A 15,447-nucleotide genomic window follows, 5' to 3' on the forward strand; every position below is an offset into this window, starting at 1 on the left:
GCTCAAATGCGATGGCGATTTCTTGTGGTGACGCGCGCCAATCCCCGATGCCGAGCCATTCATATAAAGACATATCTACAGGAACTTGCCCTTGAAACAATGATACGACTGTTTCGCGGGAGGCGAGAAAGGTTGTTTCTTCGACACAGCAGAGCACAGGAAGGGAGTGGCGACGACGGAGATATCTTGACGAGGTGTCAGGAGTGGCCATATTACTGTAGTATACCGCCGTTACTGGCTCCTGCTGCTCTACGAAAGTTGCGCTATGCGGACGCTTGGAATATTCTCCGGGAACTCGCGATGTCAGACCAACCTGACGAGCCTTTTCTAGCTCTACCTTAATATCGAAAGCATGGTCTTCTGGTCGGTGCTGCGGAGGAACATCGGATGCTCCTAGATTGTTCTTCGCAGGCAATGGGTCTGCCTGCGTAGCAAACTTTGAGCTGTTCGAACTTGGTGATACGGATATCTTGGAGAATGTTGCGTACGTCTTCTCGGCATTGACGTTGAAGACGGTCTGCCTTTTGACGCGCTTCCTTTCCGCCACAAGCCTCACCCTCTTGAATTCCCGCATATCGTCCTCGCCCTCTAGATCATCTTGCGTCACTCTACGCTTGCCCGGTTTAAGTGGGCCGCTTAATTGCGCAGAGAAGCTTGGCTTCCCGAATGCAGCTGTCGATTTCCAAGGGTTGGGTAGCGGGATGGGTGACGGTGCTTCCACTTCTGTGACGACAGTAATTCTGCGAAACCACATCGAACAGGTAGAGCACTGCGTCTCGGTGTCATTCGGATGCGGCGAGGAAGCCTGACATCCAGGGCACGTGATGGTTTTGGCATCTTCATTTTCAGGTTCTCCCCTGTCGTCACTGCGGAAGATGAAACTCATTTCGATTCGCTGGCCAGGTAGGAAAGCTCTTTGCCAAGGACGTGATTTGTCAATTTCCCTCCTTGTAGCCTTCTCTTGAAGTCCATACTGCTTGTCTTGTATTTTCTTGAAGCCCTGCAAATTGCGGAACCGAATTTCGAGCACAGCATTGAACGCGTCCCAAGAAGTAACAAATTGTAGGTGGACAGGTGCTATGCGACCGATTGGATCCTCCAATATTATGGGTTCTTCAATGAGGGTGCGTTCGAGGCGGCTTGAGAGAACAGTTTGAATGCTTACCACGGCATGATAGGTTGCAATATTCGTGGCTATCACCTTGTGCATGAGTGACTTCAGGTCAGATCCCAGTCGTCGTAGCCAGTCGAGCCTCAGAGCATCTACTATTTTACTTATGGCTGTGTTGCCGTTGGTAACATGTTGCGTAGCATTGTCAATGCGGTCCTTGATATTTAGCAGTAGCGCCTGCTGGCTTGAATCTCGCTGTTCGTTATGCTGCTCGATCTGATTCAACTGATCTTTGACGTCCCTCCTACTAAGGGCTAGCAAGTTCCTTGAGAGGCTTTAGTAGTCCTTCATGAGACGTAAAGGCGACTCTTACACATTGGCTGTCGCCAGTAGCATCTGCAGGCTCGAGCTCGTCCCCACGATTTCTACACGAAATCGCTCCACCGCCTCTCTTTCACCCACGCGCCATCGCACTCCCATGACTGCCTTCTTCACCTTGTTTTCGTCTTCAAATGCCCTTTTATATTTCTTCATCCGTTCTAGGAATTGGGCCACCAGGCTCTTACATTTAGCCGCAGCGCGTTGTGCCGTTTCGCATAAGCTCCGAAGCTCAGGCGTGGCTCCATTTTCATGCGTTCTTGTGAGCAGATCGATCTCTAAGAGCGCTCGGTCAAGGATCCAGAGTTCGCGAACAACGGATTGGTATTCAGCCTTGGAGCCGCGTGCCTCGTCAAGGGCGTCAACGAGATCTTTCACAAGGAGGCATACAGAAATGATGTCGCCGACTGCGCCAAAAGTAATGGGCATTATGTGCCAACTTCGAGATTGGTGGGTGAGCGATTCTACTTTATGAACCGAATGTTGAAAGATATCGAGGTGAGGAAGACTGGAATGCCGCCCGCCACCTCAACTCAGCCTCTGTCGGCTATGCAAAGCAGATCGTCAGCCTTGCAGCCTTGTTATCCGAGCCTGCATCACCTGCGCAAGCGCCAAATCGCAACGCAACATTATTCAAAGCCTTCTTCAGCCATTTGCGTAAGCACAAAACTCGTGCAAAAGCCGGCACCGAGGAATTCAATCGACCCGGGTATGTCGATCTCATTCCAAAAGCCGCTCACCATATCGTTCTTCATCTTGTCCCGATGCCTCGTCAGGTCCCCACAGTTCCCATGCTTTCCCCAGCCCCAGCTGATGAGCTTTCCATCTCTGGTCAAAGCAAGAACATGCTCACTCCCGACTGCCATTTGTTCAACAAGAGGCAAATTGTCAGGCAAGAGCTTCCACATGTTGTCTTTTCCCCAAGCTGTAAGGCTGCCGTCTTCGAATAGGACAAAAATCGCATGCCACGTCGCTCCAATCTGCGTCCATCCTTTGATATTCGCAGGCAGGGCGCTGCGTAGGGAAAATTTGTCCCGACCGAGGAGATGATGTTCGCCTGTGGATGGATCTGAGGCGAAGTACGTGAAGTCTTTGCCGCAAACCACTTTGACAGGTCGGAAAGGGATATCATCTTCAACCAGCCGGGGCTCAGTGACGCGTTGTTGCCCTGATAGCTTTGGGCCCAGTTGATCGAGCCTGGACTTTCCCCAACCCAGTACGCCGCCATCCGATAGAATGGCAACATAATGCCAATTGCCAGCGGCGAAGTCAAGCACCGAATGCGGCAAGGAACGTTCACTGAAACTTCCTTCACCCCAATGACTCGTGCCTCTAATGAAGATGGTGTTTATATCTGGATTTACAGGCCCATCAGGAGCTTGATCTCTGATATAAGCGGCGGATTCGCAGGCAGCCGCACAAAATAAGACGTTCATATTATCGGATATTTCGAAGGTCTCGAGTCTCGGCCCTGTCACTGGTAGAGATCCATTGTGAAGCGCTCGGGTGTTTCCTGCATAATACAAGGACCCAGTAGAAGATTTGATGAGTGTGTGATTATCGCCACCGGAGACAACTCTGATCCCTTGCTCTGCAGGCCATGAGTGTGCGATTGTGGGAGTCTGAATTATTTCTGCAGCCTTGATGCCGAGCTGTCCTTCGCCATTGCTGCCGAAGACGTACAGTTGGTAAGGCATATCAATTGTGTGCTCGGGCCTTTCTTCGCTGCGGTCTCGTACTGGAAGCGAAAGTCTCACCGGGCTCCATCTATACTGCTACGAATCTTAGTCTTGAATTGGAGCCCATTAGTATGCAAAGATGAGTTGGTGGGGATCTGATGAGTTAGTTCGCTGCCAACGTTCTGTGAGAGGGATGCAGGCTTACGTAACACCATTTTCAAACGCCGCCCCGAAATTCGCGCTAGCCGCCATTGGTTCGCTTAGCATTTTGGAACTTCCACACTTTCGACATGATGAATCTTTGCTTCCACGACGAACGATAGCACCACCGCACGCAACTAACCACAGCCGCCCAACATGTCCACCCAAAGCGTGCAATGCTTCGGCAAGAAGAAGACCGCGACTGGTATGCTCCTGCTTCTCCCCATATCTGCGCGCTGCATAGCGAACACAAGCTAATAACTTTACAGCCGTCGCCCACTGCAAGGTACATTGAACGCCAGGACCCGTGACGGCAATCATACTGATGATATGTCTAGGCTGGCAAGGGCCTCGTTAAGGTCAACGGAAAGCCCCTCAGCCTTGTGCAGCCCGAGATGCTCCGCTTCAAGGTTTACGAGCCCATTCTGATTCTCGGCCTCGACAAGTTCGGTACGCGCACACCCACCCACTCACACCTGCAAACGAAGGAAAGTGGATTTACTAACACCTGGACTCAGCCGACGTCGACATTCGCGTGCGCGTTTCCGGTGGTGGTCACACCTCGCAGGTCTACGCCATCCGCCAAGCCATCGCCAAATCCATCATCGCCTACTACCAGAAATACGTCGACGAGCACTCCAAGAACCAGCTCAAGCAGGCCCTCGTTCAGTACGACCGCACGCTCCTCGTGGCCGACAACAGGCGGTGCGAGCCCAAGAAGTTCGGCGGTCCAGGTGCCCGCGCCAGGTACCAGAAGTCGTACCGTTAAGCGCGCGATTGCGGTGCGTTTGGCAATATGGGAGTGTGGATGGCATATGGTGTTCATTCGTGGGCTTTTATATCGGTTCATGGGATTCATTGAATTGCAAGGAAGAGCATGATGGAATGCTATGGGCGACCTGATGGGACGAACATCTTGTCACGATAAAAATGAATACATCAGTTACAAGCGCTCATCTGGCTTGCAACGATACCTAACAAGTTGCGATCTGTATGATCGGGGATTGTGATATCACGGAATGCGAGGTGCTGAATTCGACCTTGACGGACGCTGCAGGCTACAGTCGAACACGTCCAATTCACACGCGCTCTTCACCCCGACGCTTATAATGAAAGATCTACGCACCAAATCAGAAATCGATGGGGCTTCAGCACGGCCACTTCTGTATCGTTGGCAAAAGGATGCGTTCTGCATACCCCTACTAAAATATACCAGGGTATCCCTCTATCATTGCTGCCCAGGCTACCGCCGGACCTAACAGCTCCTCGCGTGCGAACATTAATATCTCAGTAGCTAGCAGCAACATCTCACTTCCTAGGCCGTTATGCTTGGTGATGACGTACAGTTACCGCTTAACCATCGCTACCACTGCTTCTAAAAGCAGCACATAACGCCGCATATTGATGCGTAAGATCCAAGACGTGCTGCGGCAGACTAGTTCCCTGGATGATACTCCTAATTTTGACGGCGCCCTCTTCCTCGATGAGCTTGCGGATGGTGTAGAGCAGGTTCGGCGAAAACTGTTCTTGTTAGCACACCCCCTCTTGTACAAACAGTAGACTTCACATACCTCAGAGTACCACCGATACTGCCACGTAACCAGCCTAATCAATGCCCCACAGACATCCCTCACATTCGCACCACTACCATCCTCCAACTTCAGCACCCCCCGCATGGCCTTCGGGCTAAACTTCATCTGGAGGCAATTCTCATACGCATCCACCGCCTCCTCTTCATGGTGCAACCTTTCCGCAAGCTCGCCTAGGATCTCCCATTCCTCGGCCGACTTCTTGTACAGCAGCTGCTGTGAGCGGTACTGCGCCATCTCGGTACGCCATATCGTGTACACGCGGAGATCTTCGTACAGCACCATGAAGAGGTTGTCGAGCCAGCGCTCGCAGAGTCGCTTGTTGTGAAAGTGCGTGTAATTCTGCTGGTTGGGGTTTGAGGGTGTGGAGATGGGGTGCGGGTCCTCGGAGCCGGCTTTGACGACTTCGGAGGCGACGGTGTGGGAGGGTTTTTCTAAAGTAGCTTCGACTACGGGTGCCGCAGAAGAAGACGACGCACCGTTTGGCACGTCGTCTTCTGCATCGGAAGCGGTTTCCTCGACTTCGCCGTGGGCCTCGCCGTTGATTTTGGGCGTCGGAGAAGGCGAGCGCAGCGCGGTGACGCTGGCGTTGCGCGAAGTTGTACCATGCGGTGCGGTCTGCTTCTCGTTGCGGTATTCTTCCTCCATGACGAAGACCTGGCTTCGTATTTTGAGGAGCTGATCCCAGCCGATCTTCTTCGTGATTTCGGTGAGGAGCATGTAAGCTTTGAGGAAAGTGCCCTTGAAGCCGGCTGCGTGGAGTTTGCGGAGGGTAGGGTGAACGAGTTCCACGTCATCCACTGGGCTATCTATTATCTCGTCGCAGATGGCTTCTGGCATTATAGGCAGGAAAACCCTCTGTGGCTCCGGCATCCGTGGCGCGTCCTTGTCCTGATATGTGAACATAGGACATGAGTTGAGCGTCAACAGGGCCAAATCCCACTGCTCGAGGCTGACGTATATCTCGGCCAAGCGAGCCCACGTTCCGAACTCGCTAGGTGCGGAAACTACGCTTCTCTTCGCAATCTCCAAAGCGAGGTCACCGCGTCCCTTCTTGTTACAGAAGTCAGCCTGGCAGTCTAGCAGCGAATAGTCCATGGGCAGCTCTTGGATGGCCTCGTGCAATAATTGCACAGCTTTCACCTCCTCGTCTGCTTCGATATACACCCTCGCCAATAAGGACGAGATTTCGGGATCCTTGGTCCGTAGCTTCTCGAATAGATTTATTCCCGAGGCGTATCGACCCGTAGTGTGTATGTAATTCAGAAGTCCGGTAGTGAGGTGGTTCGAGACGAGGTTGGGTACCTGAATTTCAGGATCTGAGCCGAGTTGCCAGCCATTGAAGAATAAGCGCTCTGCCGCGTCCAGGAACTTGTGTTCACTTTCGGTGCTCGTGATTGGGTTAAATCTCCGCACGCCAACAATCTTCTTGATTGTGTCGCCCGATCCATCGTCGGCATAAGAGTATGCACGGAGGACACTGCAGAGGTATGTTTCTAGCCACAACTCGTCGGTCGCAACGCGCTTGTCGCCGCGCTCATCGATGCAGTAGCTCTCCACGGTACCCGGAATGTACACTTGTACGCGCATATCCAGTCGCGAGAATGCATTGTAGCAGCTAAGCGCCGTCAGCCCAATCCCAACAATTCTTTCGGTCACCCGTACCAATATAGACCGGAGACGACCTTGTGCTGTTTATCATGCGGCGAGAAGGTCAGAGTATTTATGTAGGCTGCCAGACTGGCCGAAGAGGAGGCGTCGATACCGGTGACATGGTGATACACTCCTACCTGCATCATGTTAGCGCCTTCATCTCATGGCTGTATATCCCAGGACATGTTCTACCTGTTTCTTGACGTCTCTGATGGGCTGCTTGATAAGGTGCACGAGGTCTGGAGGGCCTAGCTCTCGAAGCGTTTGGAGGGTCTCGGAGCGCGCTTCGATTGCGGAGTGCAGCTCTTCTTCGAAGATCCTACAGTAATTCGGTCAGCAGGCTGGTAGTATGAATTACAGATAGAAGTAATCAATTGAATGCTGCGAAAGCCCGCTTGCGAATATAGCAGGTCTTGTCTAAAATCTGACCCGGCAAGGCATGTGGCTGTTCGGGAAGCTTAGAGGGATGTTGCATACTCAGGAACAGCTGGCGCCGTCACCATGGCTCACGCTTGTTGCGGGGCACGGAAGGAGCTCAGAGGGGGGTCCAAGACTACAACTGCATGCGACCGTCGTAGTTTTCGTGTCGGGCTGGGCTTAGGAGGGGTCCGCGAGAGAGGGTCAGGGTTGCGTCGTTGCTTGGAGGACAACATGCGGCGGATCGGAGGTGCTTCCTCAATACTGTGGCTTGCTCGCGCCAAGGAACGACTAGCTCCACGACACGACGTAGACGCGACCGACATACACTCGCGCCGTGTAGAAAGTTGAGATAGGCGGACACGGCTGCCTGATGCACGCGCTGCTGACTTGGACTCCGGTATTCTTTTCTTTGCGCGCTGACGCTCTCCGTTAAATGCACCGCGCGCACCTCGCACCATGGTAAGTGCAATTCGAGGAGCTTCACATGCACCCACTGGAGCTTATAGCACTTCTGTGACGCTTTCGCTAATCAAGTATACAGTCGTCCTGGCATGCGCTTAACGTGGAACCGGAGAACGAGGAAGAGGTCGAGATCGACGACAGCAAAGAGATTCAAATAGAGGAAGCTCTGAAGCTCTACCAAACCGCCCTCAAGTATCACGCCGAAGGTCCGCAATCCTTTGAGAAAACCGGGGAAGCTTACAGAGCACTTTTCGAATCCGAGATCTTCAAGTACAACGAATCGATCTCCGAGTACAAGCGCCACGAGCTTTTTGGCGACGAGCTGGTATTCGACAGTATCCTAGATGACTTCGATGCCGGCCCAGTCCAGACCGCTGGCGGCAACGAGAGCGCACCGAACACACTCCCGCAACTACTTCATCTTTCATACAAGAATCATGGCCAATTCATTCTCGAGACGATGCAACATTGGGCCAGCCAACATGGCATTCCTTTGCAGCAGGAGAGTCCAGGACACGTAGTCTCTGCTTTATCAAATTTCGCCGAAGCACTGGACAAAGAAGACACAGATTTGGACCTATGGCTACGGACAGCCTCCGTTGCTGCTATGCTCGGCAGCTCGCGTATCACTAGATTTTGTTTGGAGGCTGTGCTGGATGGAAACGACGAGGCGTACGACAGTCTCCTGCGTCTCCCAGGACTTGAAGAGGGGTTTGCTGGACATCAGCTCCGCGAACTGGTCACGAGGCTTGAGGATACATTGTCCCTTCAACAGCCCCCACTTGCGTCACTGATGAAGAAGAAGCTTTCCGAGACGCTAAAGAAGCGACTAAACCCTTATCCTTGGGCCCCAGTTCCCTCTGAGATCTCGGGGCCCGTACGACAAGCTGTTGACCGACCGCCCCAGCGTGTCATTTTGAGTCCAGTCAAGTGGGACTGGGCAGGTGCGGGAGACGCGATCCTTCGTCACTACATGACCGAAACGAATACTTTGATCGAAAGCACGCAGCCAGGCTGTGCGATCGCCCTCGATGTGCCGCCCGAAGTAAATATCACAGAACCCACCGAAAACGCGAATGTGCAGGCGGAGACTGAGATGACGGAACCTCCTAAGGGAGTTGTCATATCGGAAAAGGACGAACCTGCCGCTCCCGGAAATGACTCGAAAACTGCCGCAAAAGACGGCGACGATGCGGTGATGGCAGACCAGGAGAGGCCTACGGACGGCAAAGCTGACGAGGCAGAGTCGGCAACGCTGGCAGAAAACGGTCGCGAGCTGTCACGCAAGCGCTCAACAGACTCCGCCGGACTGCCAGAAACTGCTGAGGGTGGTCGCGCAAGGAGTAAACGTCTTCGAGCCCGCGATTCAGAGGTGGGCACAGGTGTTGAAGCCATGGGGCAGACTGTTGGCAATACGCTCGAGGACCAGCTTTGGCCTTTTACGAACGCTGACAAATGCCTGCGTGAAGTCATCAACGATCAATTCGAGCGTCTCGGTGTACAGGGCCTCGGCGTCCTGGAGGAGTTGCGTAATTTGGTTAGCAACTCTACTCCCGTAGCAACCGCTACCGACAGCATCGACAAGGCAGCCTGCGATTTGCATACGGCTTTGCACACGTCAGGATCGAAAATCGCACCAGTCTTACTCAGTGCAGAGCCTATGGATCTTGGCGGTGCATCGCGGGAAGCGGGCTTGAACGCGTTTCTGGGTTACTCCAAATCTAGTACTGCGCAAGCCTGCGCGAAAGCGACTTTACAAAGCGAGAAGCTTACTACCTTTATTCAAAGCATCAAAGATGCTTGGCTTTCCTCGCAGGAGGTTGCTTTTGCCTGGGTAGAGGCACTGCTATCGCCGAGCCCCCTCTTCGCGACAAGCAATAGCACGCAAAGCAGCAAGTCTAGCTACGTACAGTACCGGTGGCCTGAGGACCTCAAGCGACAGGTGGTTCAGGTTCTCGTTAATGTGGATGAGTTTATTTACGACCGTATGCTGGACCGCCTCGAAGCGCTCAACGCCAGAATACTTGAAGCTCAGGAGCAGACCCGACAATACAAGCTCTCAGAGTTGGACATCGCACAGTTTGAGATGATTGAGACCATCTTCGAGCTTCATCTCGACGTCTACTCATTAATCAAGCATCCTAGCAGTGGCGTAAACCAAAGCACACAAACCGAACAAAGTGATCGCCTATCACGATGGGTATCGCTGGCACGCGAAGCCATGCAGCTACGTTCGAGCTGTGACCTGAATGCCGGATCCGATGACGAACTTGTTCTACGCCACGTATGGGCGTCTGTCTTTCATTTGAGCGTTAGCGATGACGTTCTACCTCAAAACGTCCTCTATGCAATGGAAGAACTCAAGGAGATCTTCAAATCTTCAGACGGGCATATCATTGAGGTCCAGAATAATGCAGTCATGCCAGAGCTTTCTGTAGCTGCGGTAGATCGTGAGCTTGTCCGCATCAGTATGAAAGATTTTTTCTTGAAGGTCTTCGATACCGATGAGAAGGACCCTGTTGCTGTCATAGAGAGCTTGGAACCCATTCTAGAACCATCACAGGAGGCAGACCAGATGGATGATGATAACGCCAACGGTGTAGGGGAAGATCATGATGAAACATCGGCTATCGACCATGATCTCGTTTCGGCAGACATGCAAAGATCGCGCCCATCGCCTTTGCAGGAGATGAGAAAGTTCCTCGATTCAGCATCTGTTAGCTTGAGACTTTCGCTGTGGCAGCGCTTGCGCGAAGCTTACGAGGCAATCGAATACCCACCAAAAGTTCTGTCCTGCTACCTGCGAAGTATCGAAACCTTGACGGGAAAGTTCAGCATCTCAACTTATCAGGAATGCTCGGATGCTGACCGACACGTGGAGCTCATAAGGTGTTTTCGCATTGTCGATGAGATTGTGGTGAAAGTCCTTCAGATCATTAGAGATGAGAAGGATGCATTGGCTTGCCTAACATACGAGCACATGCAATCTTCCATGTCGGCGATTTCACAATTGTTACGAATCTTGTCGGCAGCAAACTGTCTGCAAGATTCGATCCGAGTAGGACAGCTTTCTGTACCCCGTTACATGGACGGATTCCCACCATCTACATTCACCAACCTTACCAACCGGCTCAACGATGTCCAAGTGCGACTCTGGATACTCCAGTACTACCTCTTTAGGGAAGGCATCTCTCAAACACCGAATAAGTTCGAGACACCGTCTGACGAGCAATTTGTTTTCCTGCGGCACGTCCATCATACTCTTGGAGTACGGTCATGTGGACACGCAGCCGGGCGTCTGTTCCTTAGATTGGCGAAGGATGAGATGCTGTCGTTCCAGGACCTTCCTGAACCGGAGACACTAGCCACTGAGCTATCTCAGGTCCTTTATGATTTGTATGGGTTGAAAACCTTTATCGATCCATCGGAATGCCAAGAATACGGCTCCAATGCCGACATTCTCGATAGGAGCGCAGCGATGAAGTTGATGACATTCATCCTTTCTCAAGCTTCGAAGATGAACATCAAGGATCTCGTGAAGCACGAGCTGAGGAATACCATCGAGCGAGTTCATGGAGCTCTTGGTAGACCTAGAGTTCATGAAGAGATCACCCATAATGGGAAAACATTGAAGGCCTATCTTAAATCTCCTATAAACCCAACAGACTTGCTCAGCTGCTTGAAGGGTGTCGGCACACTTCCCACGAAGCCAATACTTGCAGATGCTTCGGTCGCCCCGGCCGCCAAGGGATGGTATTTCTTGATGGGGAATCTTGCACTCACCAAGTTCAAATCACAAAAGAGGACCACTCAAGCACCAACCGAGGACGTCAACTTTGCCCAAGCATTTTTCTTGCAAGATTTGGAATTTTGCAGCGAGCGGTGGGAAACATGGTACCGCCTCGCGCAAGCCAATGATACCCAGTTGGAAGAAGCTATATCCTGGACCGCCGAGAAGATCAACAGCAATAGCGTAGAGCTCATCAATTGGCAGCGTGCTGCCATTCACTGCTATTCCATGGCAGTGAATTGTGCAGTTCGCGACGAAGACCTCGTCCCCGAGACGCTCGCAAAAGTCGCACATATGTACGCAGACTTTGGTAACCGTGTATACGCCTCATCTCGAGAACCTTTCAGCATGACTGCGTTCGCCATCAAGGACACCGAACACAAGTTCTACAGCGGGCAAAATGACGCGCCTATATACCAGAATTTGCCATTCGCCGCGTTGTTGCCCTACACAGCTTGGAAGTTTGCGGGCGTCCTCTTCAAGCGTGCAGCTCAAGGCGAACCAGATAAGTGGTGGAATCACTACATGTTAGCGAAATGTCTCTGGAAGATGCACTGTGCCAACATCGACGAAATACGGAGAGCTCTAGCGGAAGGCAGACCGCCAACTGCAGGGAACGGACCACCTTGGGAGGAGGTGATCAAAGCAATCGTGAATGCAATCAACGCAGTACCTGAGAAGAAAGAGCGAGGTAGAGAGCCTATTCTGGAGCCTCATTACAAGCTCGTGTCCTTTACTCACAAACTCTTCCTGCGAAAAGCTATCGATCACGAGAAGGGTGTGGAGCTCTTATCCAACACGCCGTTTTCGGAGAACATCAGCAGCCCTGAAAATTCCGACGAATGGGAAGGATACATACTTAGGGTACTCAAGGCGCTGCGTAACACTGACAAGTCAAGCTGGCATCATCGTATCATTGCTCGTGCGGCTCATGTCATATATGACGAATCCAATGACATAATGGTCGCCCAAGGCGCAAAACATGAGCTTACGCAGCAGATCTTCACCAAGACCATGGCAGTCCAAGTATGGAAGCCCGAATACGAGCGACCTGGCAGGCACTTTGTCTACACCAGTCGTTACACCAAGTTCTTCGTTCACCTGCTGAATCAAACTGGCGACCAACCGAACCTTGAGGCTTTAGCCAGACGTGTTCGGAGGAAGCAGACCGATTTCTTCGAGCACACCAAGCTATGGCATGAACTGTGCCAGACATATCTCCAACTACTGCGACGAATGGGCCAGATCCCAGATGGCCAGGAGGACATTGTTTTCAGAGCGCTCAACTACGAGGAATACAACATTCAAGCCACCCGCCTGGAGGCTTGGTGCCAAGATCCCCATTCACAACATCCCGCTCTCGATGTTCTGCGGCATACAGTGGAGTTGAAGCGCGTCAACAACGGTCTCATGAAGGCTGTGCCAATCGATGACCTCCTTGGTGATACTTTTGCCCTGCTTTACAACACAGTTGGCCCAACCCTACCGCCTCTACCTTCAGAACAGAAACAGCCTCCCCCTACAGGAACTGCAACGCCAGAAACCGGCGCTCACCACGGAGCCGGGAACCCCTTCCTACCACCAGTCGCGCATGCCCAACTCGATGGCGCCGTACCCGGCACTGGTCACAGTGCCCCTTTCAACCTCTTCCACCCAAGTCAGTTGCAGCCGCAGGCACAACCACAGCCACCACCACAGCCACCTACTGAGCCCGTCCCGAAGCCTCGAGCCAAGACCGTCGGGCGTAGAGAAATCCAACGTCGTGCCGAAGTATGTGCGCAGAAACCAGCCGGCGCGGCCGCCCCTCCAACTACATCCGTGATGCCAATCCGCTCCCCGCCTGCCACGACACACACAATACTCCCCTCGTCCACCGCCACCATGCAACCCACTCACTCGCCCGACAAGCCCACACCACCCGAACCCGCACCTACACCTGCGGCAGGCTTTGGCGCAGCTCCTACCCTCGAGCCTCCCAACGTCCCTACAAGCGGCACCGTCACCGCCGCCGCCAGCGTTACCGCCGACGAGCGCAGCGCTCCTGCATCCGTGCACGATGACGCCGACGATGAGAGCGAGCTTAGCGAGCTGGACGAGGACGAAGTGCAGGAGATGGGACATCAGATTCACGCATCAGGTGTGGGTATGCGCGCTATATCGGCGCCTAGGCCGAGTTTGTTTCCGAACTTGAAAAGGAGTATGGATAGAGAAGAGAAGGAGACTGATACGGAGGGGTCGGGGAAGGGGACGAAGAGGGCGAAGGGGAGGCAGGGGATGAAGATATGGAGATGAGGGATGGCGATGCATAGTGGTGTCCTTCGTGTGTTATTTTTGAGTGTCCGTTCGTTTGTCTCAATGTCAACTAGAGTGGAGTTCTACGGGTTGTACGATGGGAAGTCTGCATCGCCGGTGTTCATGCTGGGTTTAGGCGAGTGTTCGGTATTTCGGTTCTGGATCGTGTCGTGGATACCCTGAGTAGTTGATTTGTACGGTATTTTTGTTCAAGGCTCTGGGCACCCTTGGGTGCTCCGATCGAGCTATAGTACAGAAGAAGAACGGACAACATCGCAATGAGCATTTGGAATTAGTCGCGATAAAATCCACTGTTTTGAAGTCACCCCTGGCGGAGTTGTGCTCATAGCTGAGTCTGTGCGTCTCTCTAACAACTACAAACCCCGCGCTCTCTGCACTCTTTGTAGCGTCTGAGACGGTAAAGGTTGAAACGTTTAGACTAATGATCGCAGGTCCACGTTATGCTGTTCGCGCTTGATCTTCGGACCTTTAACATTGCGACCCACAAGAAACCACCAGGGCTTTCGCGACAACGGAACATGTCCGTCTACCTTCCCAAACGGCATCCTTTCGGTCGAGTTCTTCAGTGCTGTGCGCATGGAAAGTCGAAGAGTGGAGGTCCCAAGGTATCAATCTATCGGCGACGAGTAGGTCCATTGTCAGATGTCACGTCTTCCGCGAGATAAGGCCGAGCCAAGACCTGGGTGAAATGACGTCGGAATACAGCGGGTATGCACGATGCATGGCGCGCAAATCCGAAATCGCAGTACTACGCTCTCCCATAAATCAATAACAAAAGAATCGCTCCAGTACAGACATGCTGATGTTGACTGAAAAGATGATCGAATCGGAAGTGGAGGCCCGATGTATGATTTCGGCCCCAATGCCGTACATAAATATCACTTTTTAAGGTATTGTTATGTCTGCAGCGAGATATCTTGCGAACTTTTCATCGCCGTGTGAAAGCTTTAGCGGGCTGACAAACAACTCAACCAAGTCTCAACTACAGCCCCGTGTCAGATAACAACCCAGGATGGTTGCATCCATCCCGAACGACATCTTCCAATTCTCCACATGGACAGCTGTGCAGAAGGGCTTCAGCACAGGCCAACCACGTGCAGCAGACCTTACGAGCCATGGCACTGACGGCATCGGAGTTTTCGAGCACGGGTACCTCATGCTTCTGTTGAACCGTCAAGCCTACGCCATCTCGCATGCGGGGAACGCAACACCGGCTATGGCAAATGACCGACTTTGTTTTGCCATGGTCACCGTTTTTCAGCCTTTACGCCTTATCGAAATTGCACGGGGAACTTCGATGAGTTACACGGGCTTGGAAGAGTTGCTAGCGTCAACCGAGGCACTGCCTGCCGTTGGGGGCATGAATTCGATTCTGCCATTTAAGATCAAGGGAATATTCACTAACGTAAACCTGTTGCTGAAGAATTCCACGCAAAAACGTCAGGTGAAGAGGATGAAAGGGACTTTATTCGGATACAGAGTCCCAGCTTGGATGGAGAGCATCAGTGGGCCGAAATTGCACTGCCATTTGATGGGTGTAGAAAGCGACAACGATGATCTGACCACAGGAGGAAGGGTTGAGTCTTTCGAGGCGGTAGTCGATCCTCATATCGGTGTCGGAAAGTGTGGTCGGTTCCACTTGGGATTTCCTCAAGGGGAGGCTTGGGAATCTGTGGCGTTAGCGTGACGTGCTACAGACCATGCGAAACACGAATACGAAAGAACTCGGCTTTGGCAGGACGTTTTGATTTTCTAATTACGATAAGTAGGGAATGTCTATCGATCATCTCCAGTTCTCGTTCGTACCGGCCAGGCTTCAATCGCTAATGCAAGTCATGTCTCGTGATATTC

The 15,447-nt window shown here is 52.4% G+C and overlaps 5 protein-coding genes across 5 annotated transcripts; 3 read left to right on the forward strand and 2 right to left on the reverse strand.

Moving 5' to 3' along the window:
• Window positions 1-75: 75 nt before the first annotated feature.
• Window positions 76-1,918, reverse strand: N0V89_008845 (uncharacterized protein; the record flags this gene model as incomplete). The annotated part of the gene is made up of 3 exons (XM_056217598.1): window positions 76-185; window positions 217-1,436; window positions 1,485-1,918. 3 exons carry the CDS (start codon window positions 1,916-1,918, stop codon window positions 76-78), a joined length of 1,764 nt encoding a protein of 587 aa, XP_056069154.1.
• A 1,607-nt stretch (window positions 1,919-3,525) lies between these two features.
• On the forward strand, window positions 3,526-4,138 carry RPS16 (40S ribosomal protein S16; the record flags this gene model as incomplete). The annotated part of the gene is made up of 4 exons (XM_056217599.1): window positions 3,526-3,574; window positions 3,639-3,655; window positions 3,708-3,819; window positions 3,888-4,138. 4 exons carry the CDS (start codon window positions 3,526-3,528, stop codon window positions 4,136-4,138), a joined length of 429 nt encoding a protein of 142 aa, XP_056069155.1.
• A 584-nt stretch (window positions 4,139-4,722) lies between these two features.
• Window positions 4,723-7,114, reverse strand: BUD7 (bud site selection protein; the record flags this gene model as incomplete). The annotated part of the gene is made up of 5 exons (XM_056217600.1): window positions 4,723-4,890; window positions 4,941-6,576; window positions 6,624-6,748; window positions 6,804-6,930; window positions 7,089-7,114. 5 exons carry the CDS (start codon window positions 7,112-7,114, stop codon window positions 4,723-4,725), a joined length of 2,082 nt encoding a protein of 693 aa, XP_056069156.1.
• A 373-nt stretch (window positions 7,115-7,487) lies between these two features.
• Window positions 7,488-13,575, forward strand: HIR3 (Histone transcription regulator 3; the record flags this gene model as incomplete). Its single annotated transcript, XM_056217601.1, has 2 exons — window positions 7,488-7,490; window positions 7,573-13,575. 2 exons carry the CDS (start codon window positions 7,488-7,490, stop codon window positions 13,573-13,575), a joined length of 6,006 nt encoding a protein of 2,001 aa, XP_056069157.1.
• Window positions 13,576-14,608: 1,033 nt separating this feature from the next.
• Window positions 14,609-15,283, forward strand: N0V89_008849 (uncharacterized protein; the record flags this gene model as incomplete). Its single annotated transcript, XM_056217602.1, has 1 exon — window positions 14,609-15,283. One exon carries the CDS (start codon window positions 14,609-14,611, stop codon window positions 15,281-15,283), a length of 675 nt encoding a protein of 224 aa, XP_056069158.1.
• Between the last annotated feature and the right edge of the window lie 164 nt (window positions 15,284-15,447).

Source organism: Didymosphaeria variabile, assembly GCF_027946475.1.
Source record: "Didymosphaeria variabile strain IMI 356815 chromosome Unknown scaffold_6, whole genome shotgun sequence".
Classification (NCBI taxonomy): Eukaryota; Fungi; Ascomycota; class Dothideomycetes; order Pleosporales; family Didymosphaeriaceae; genus Didymosphaeria; species Didymosphaeria variabile.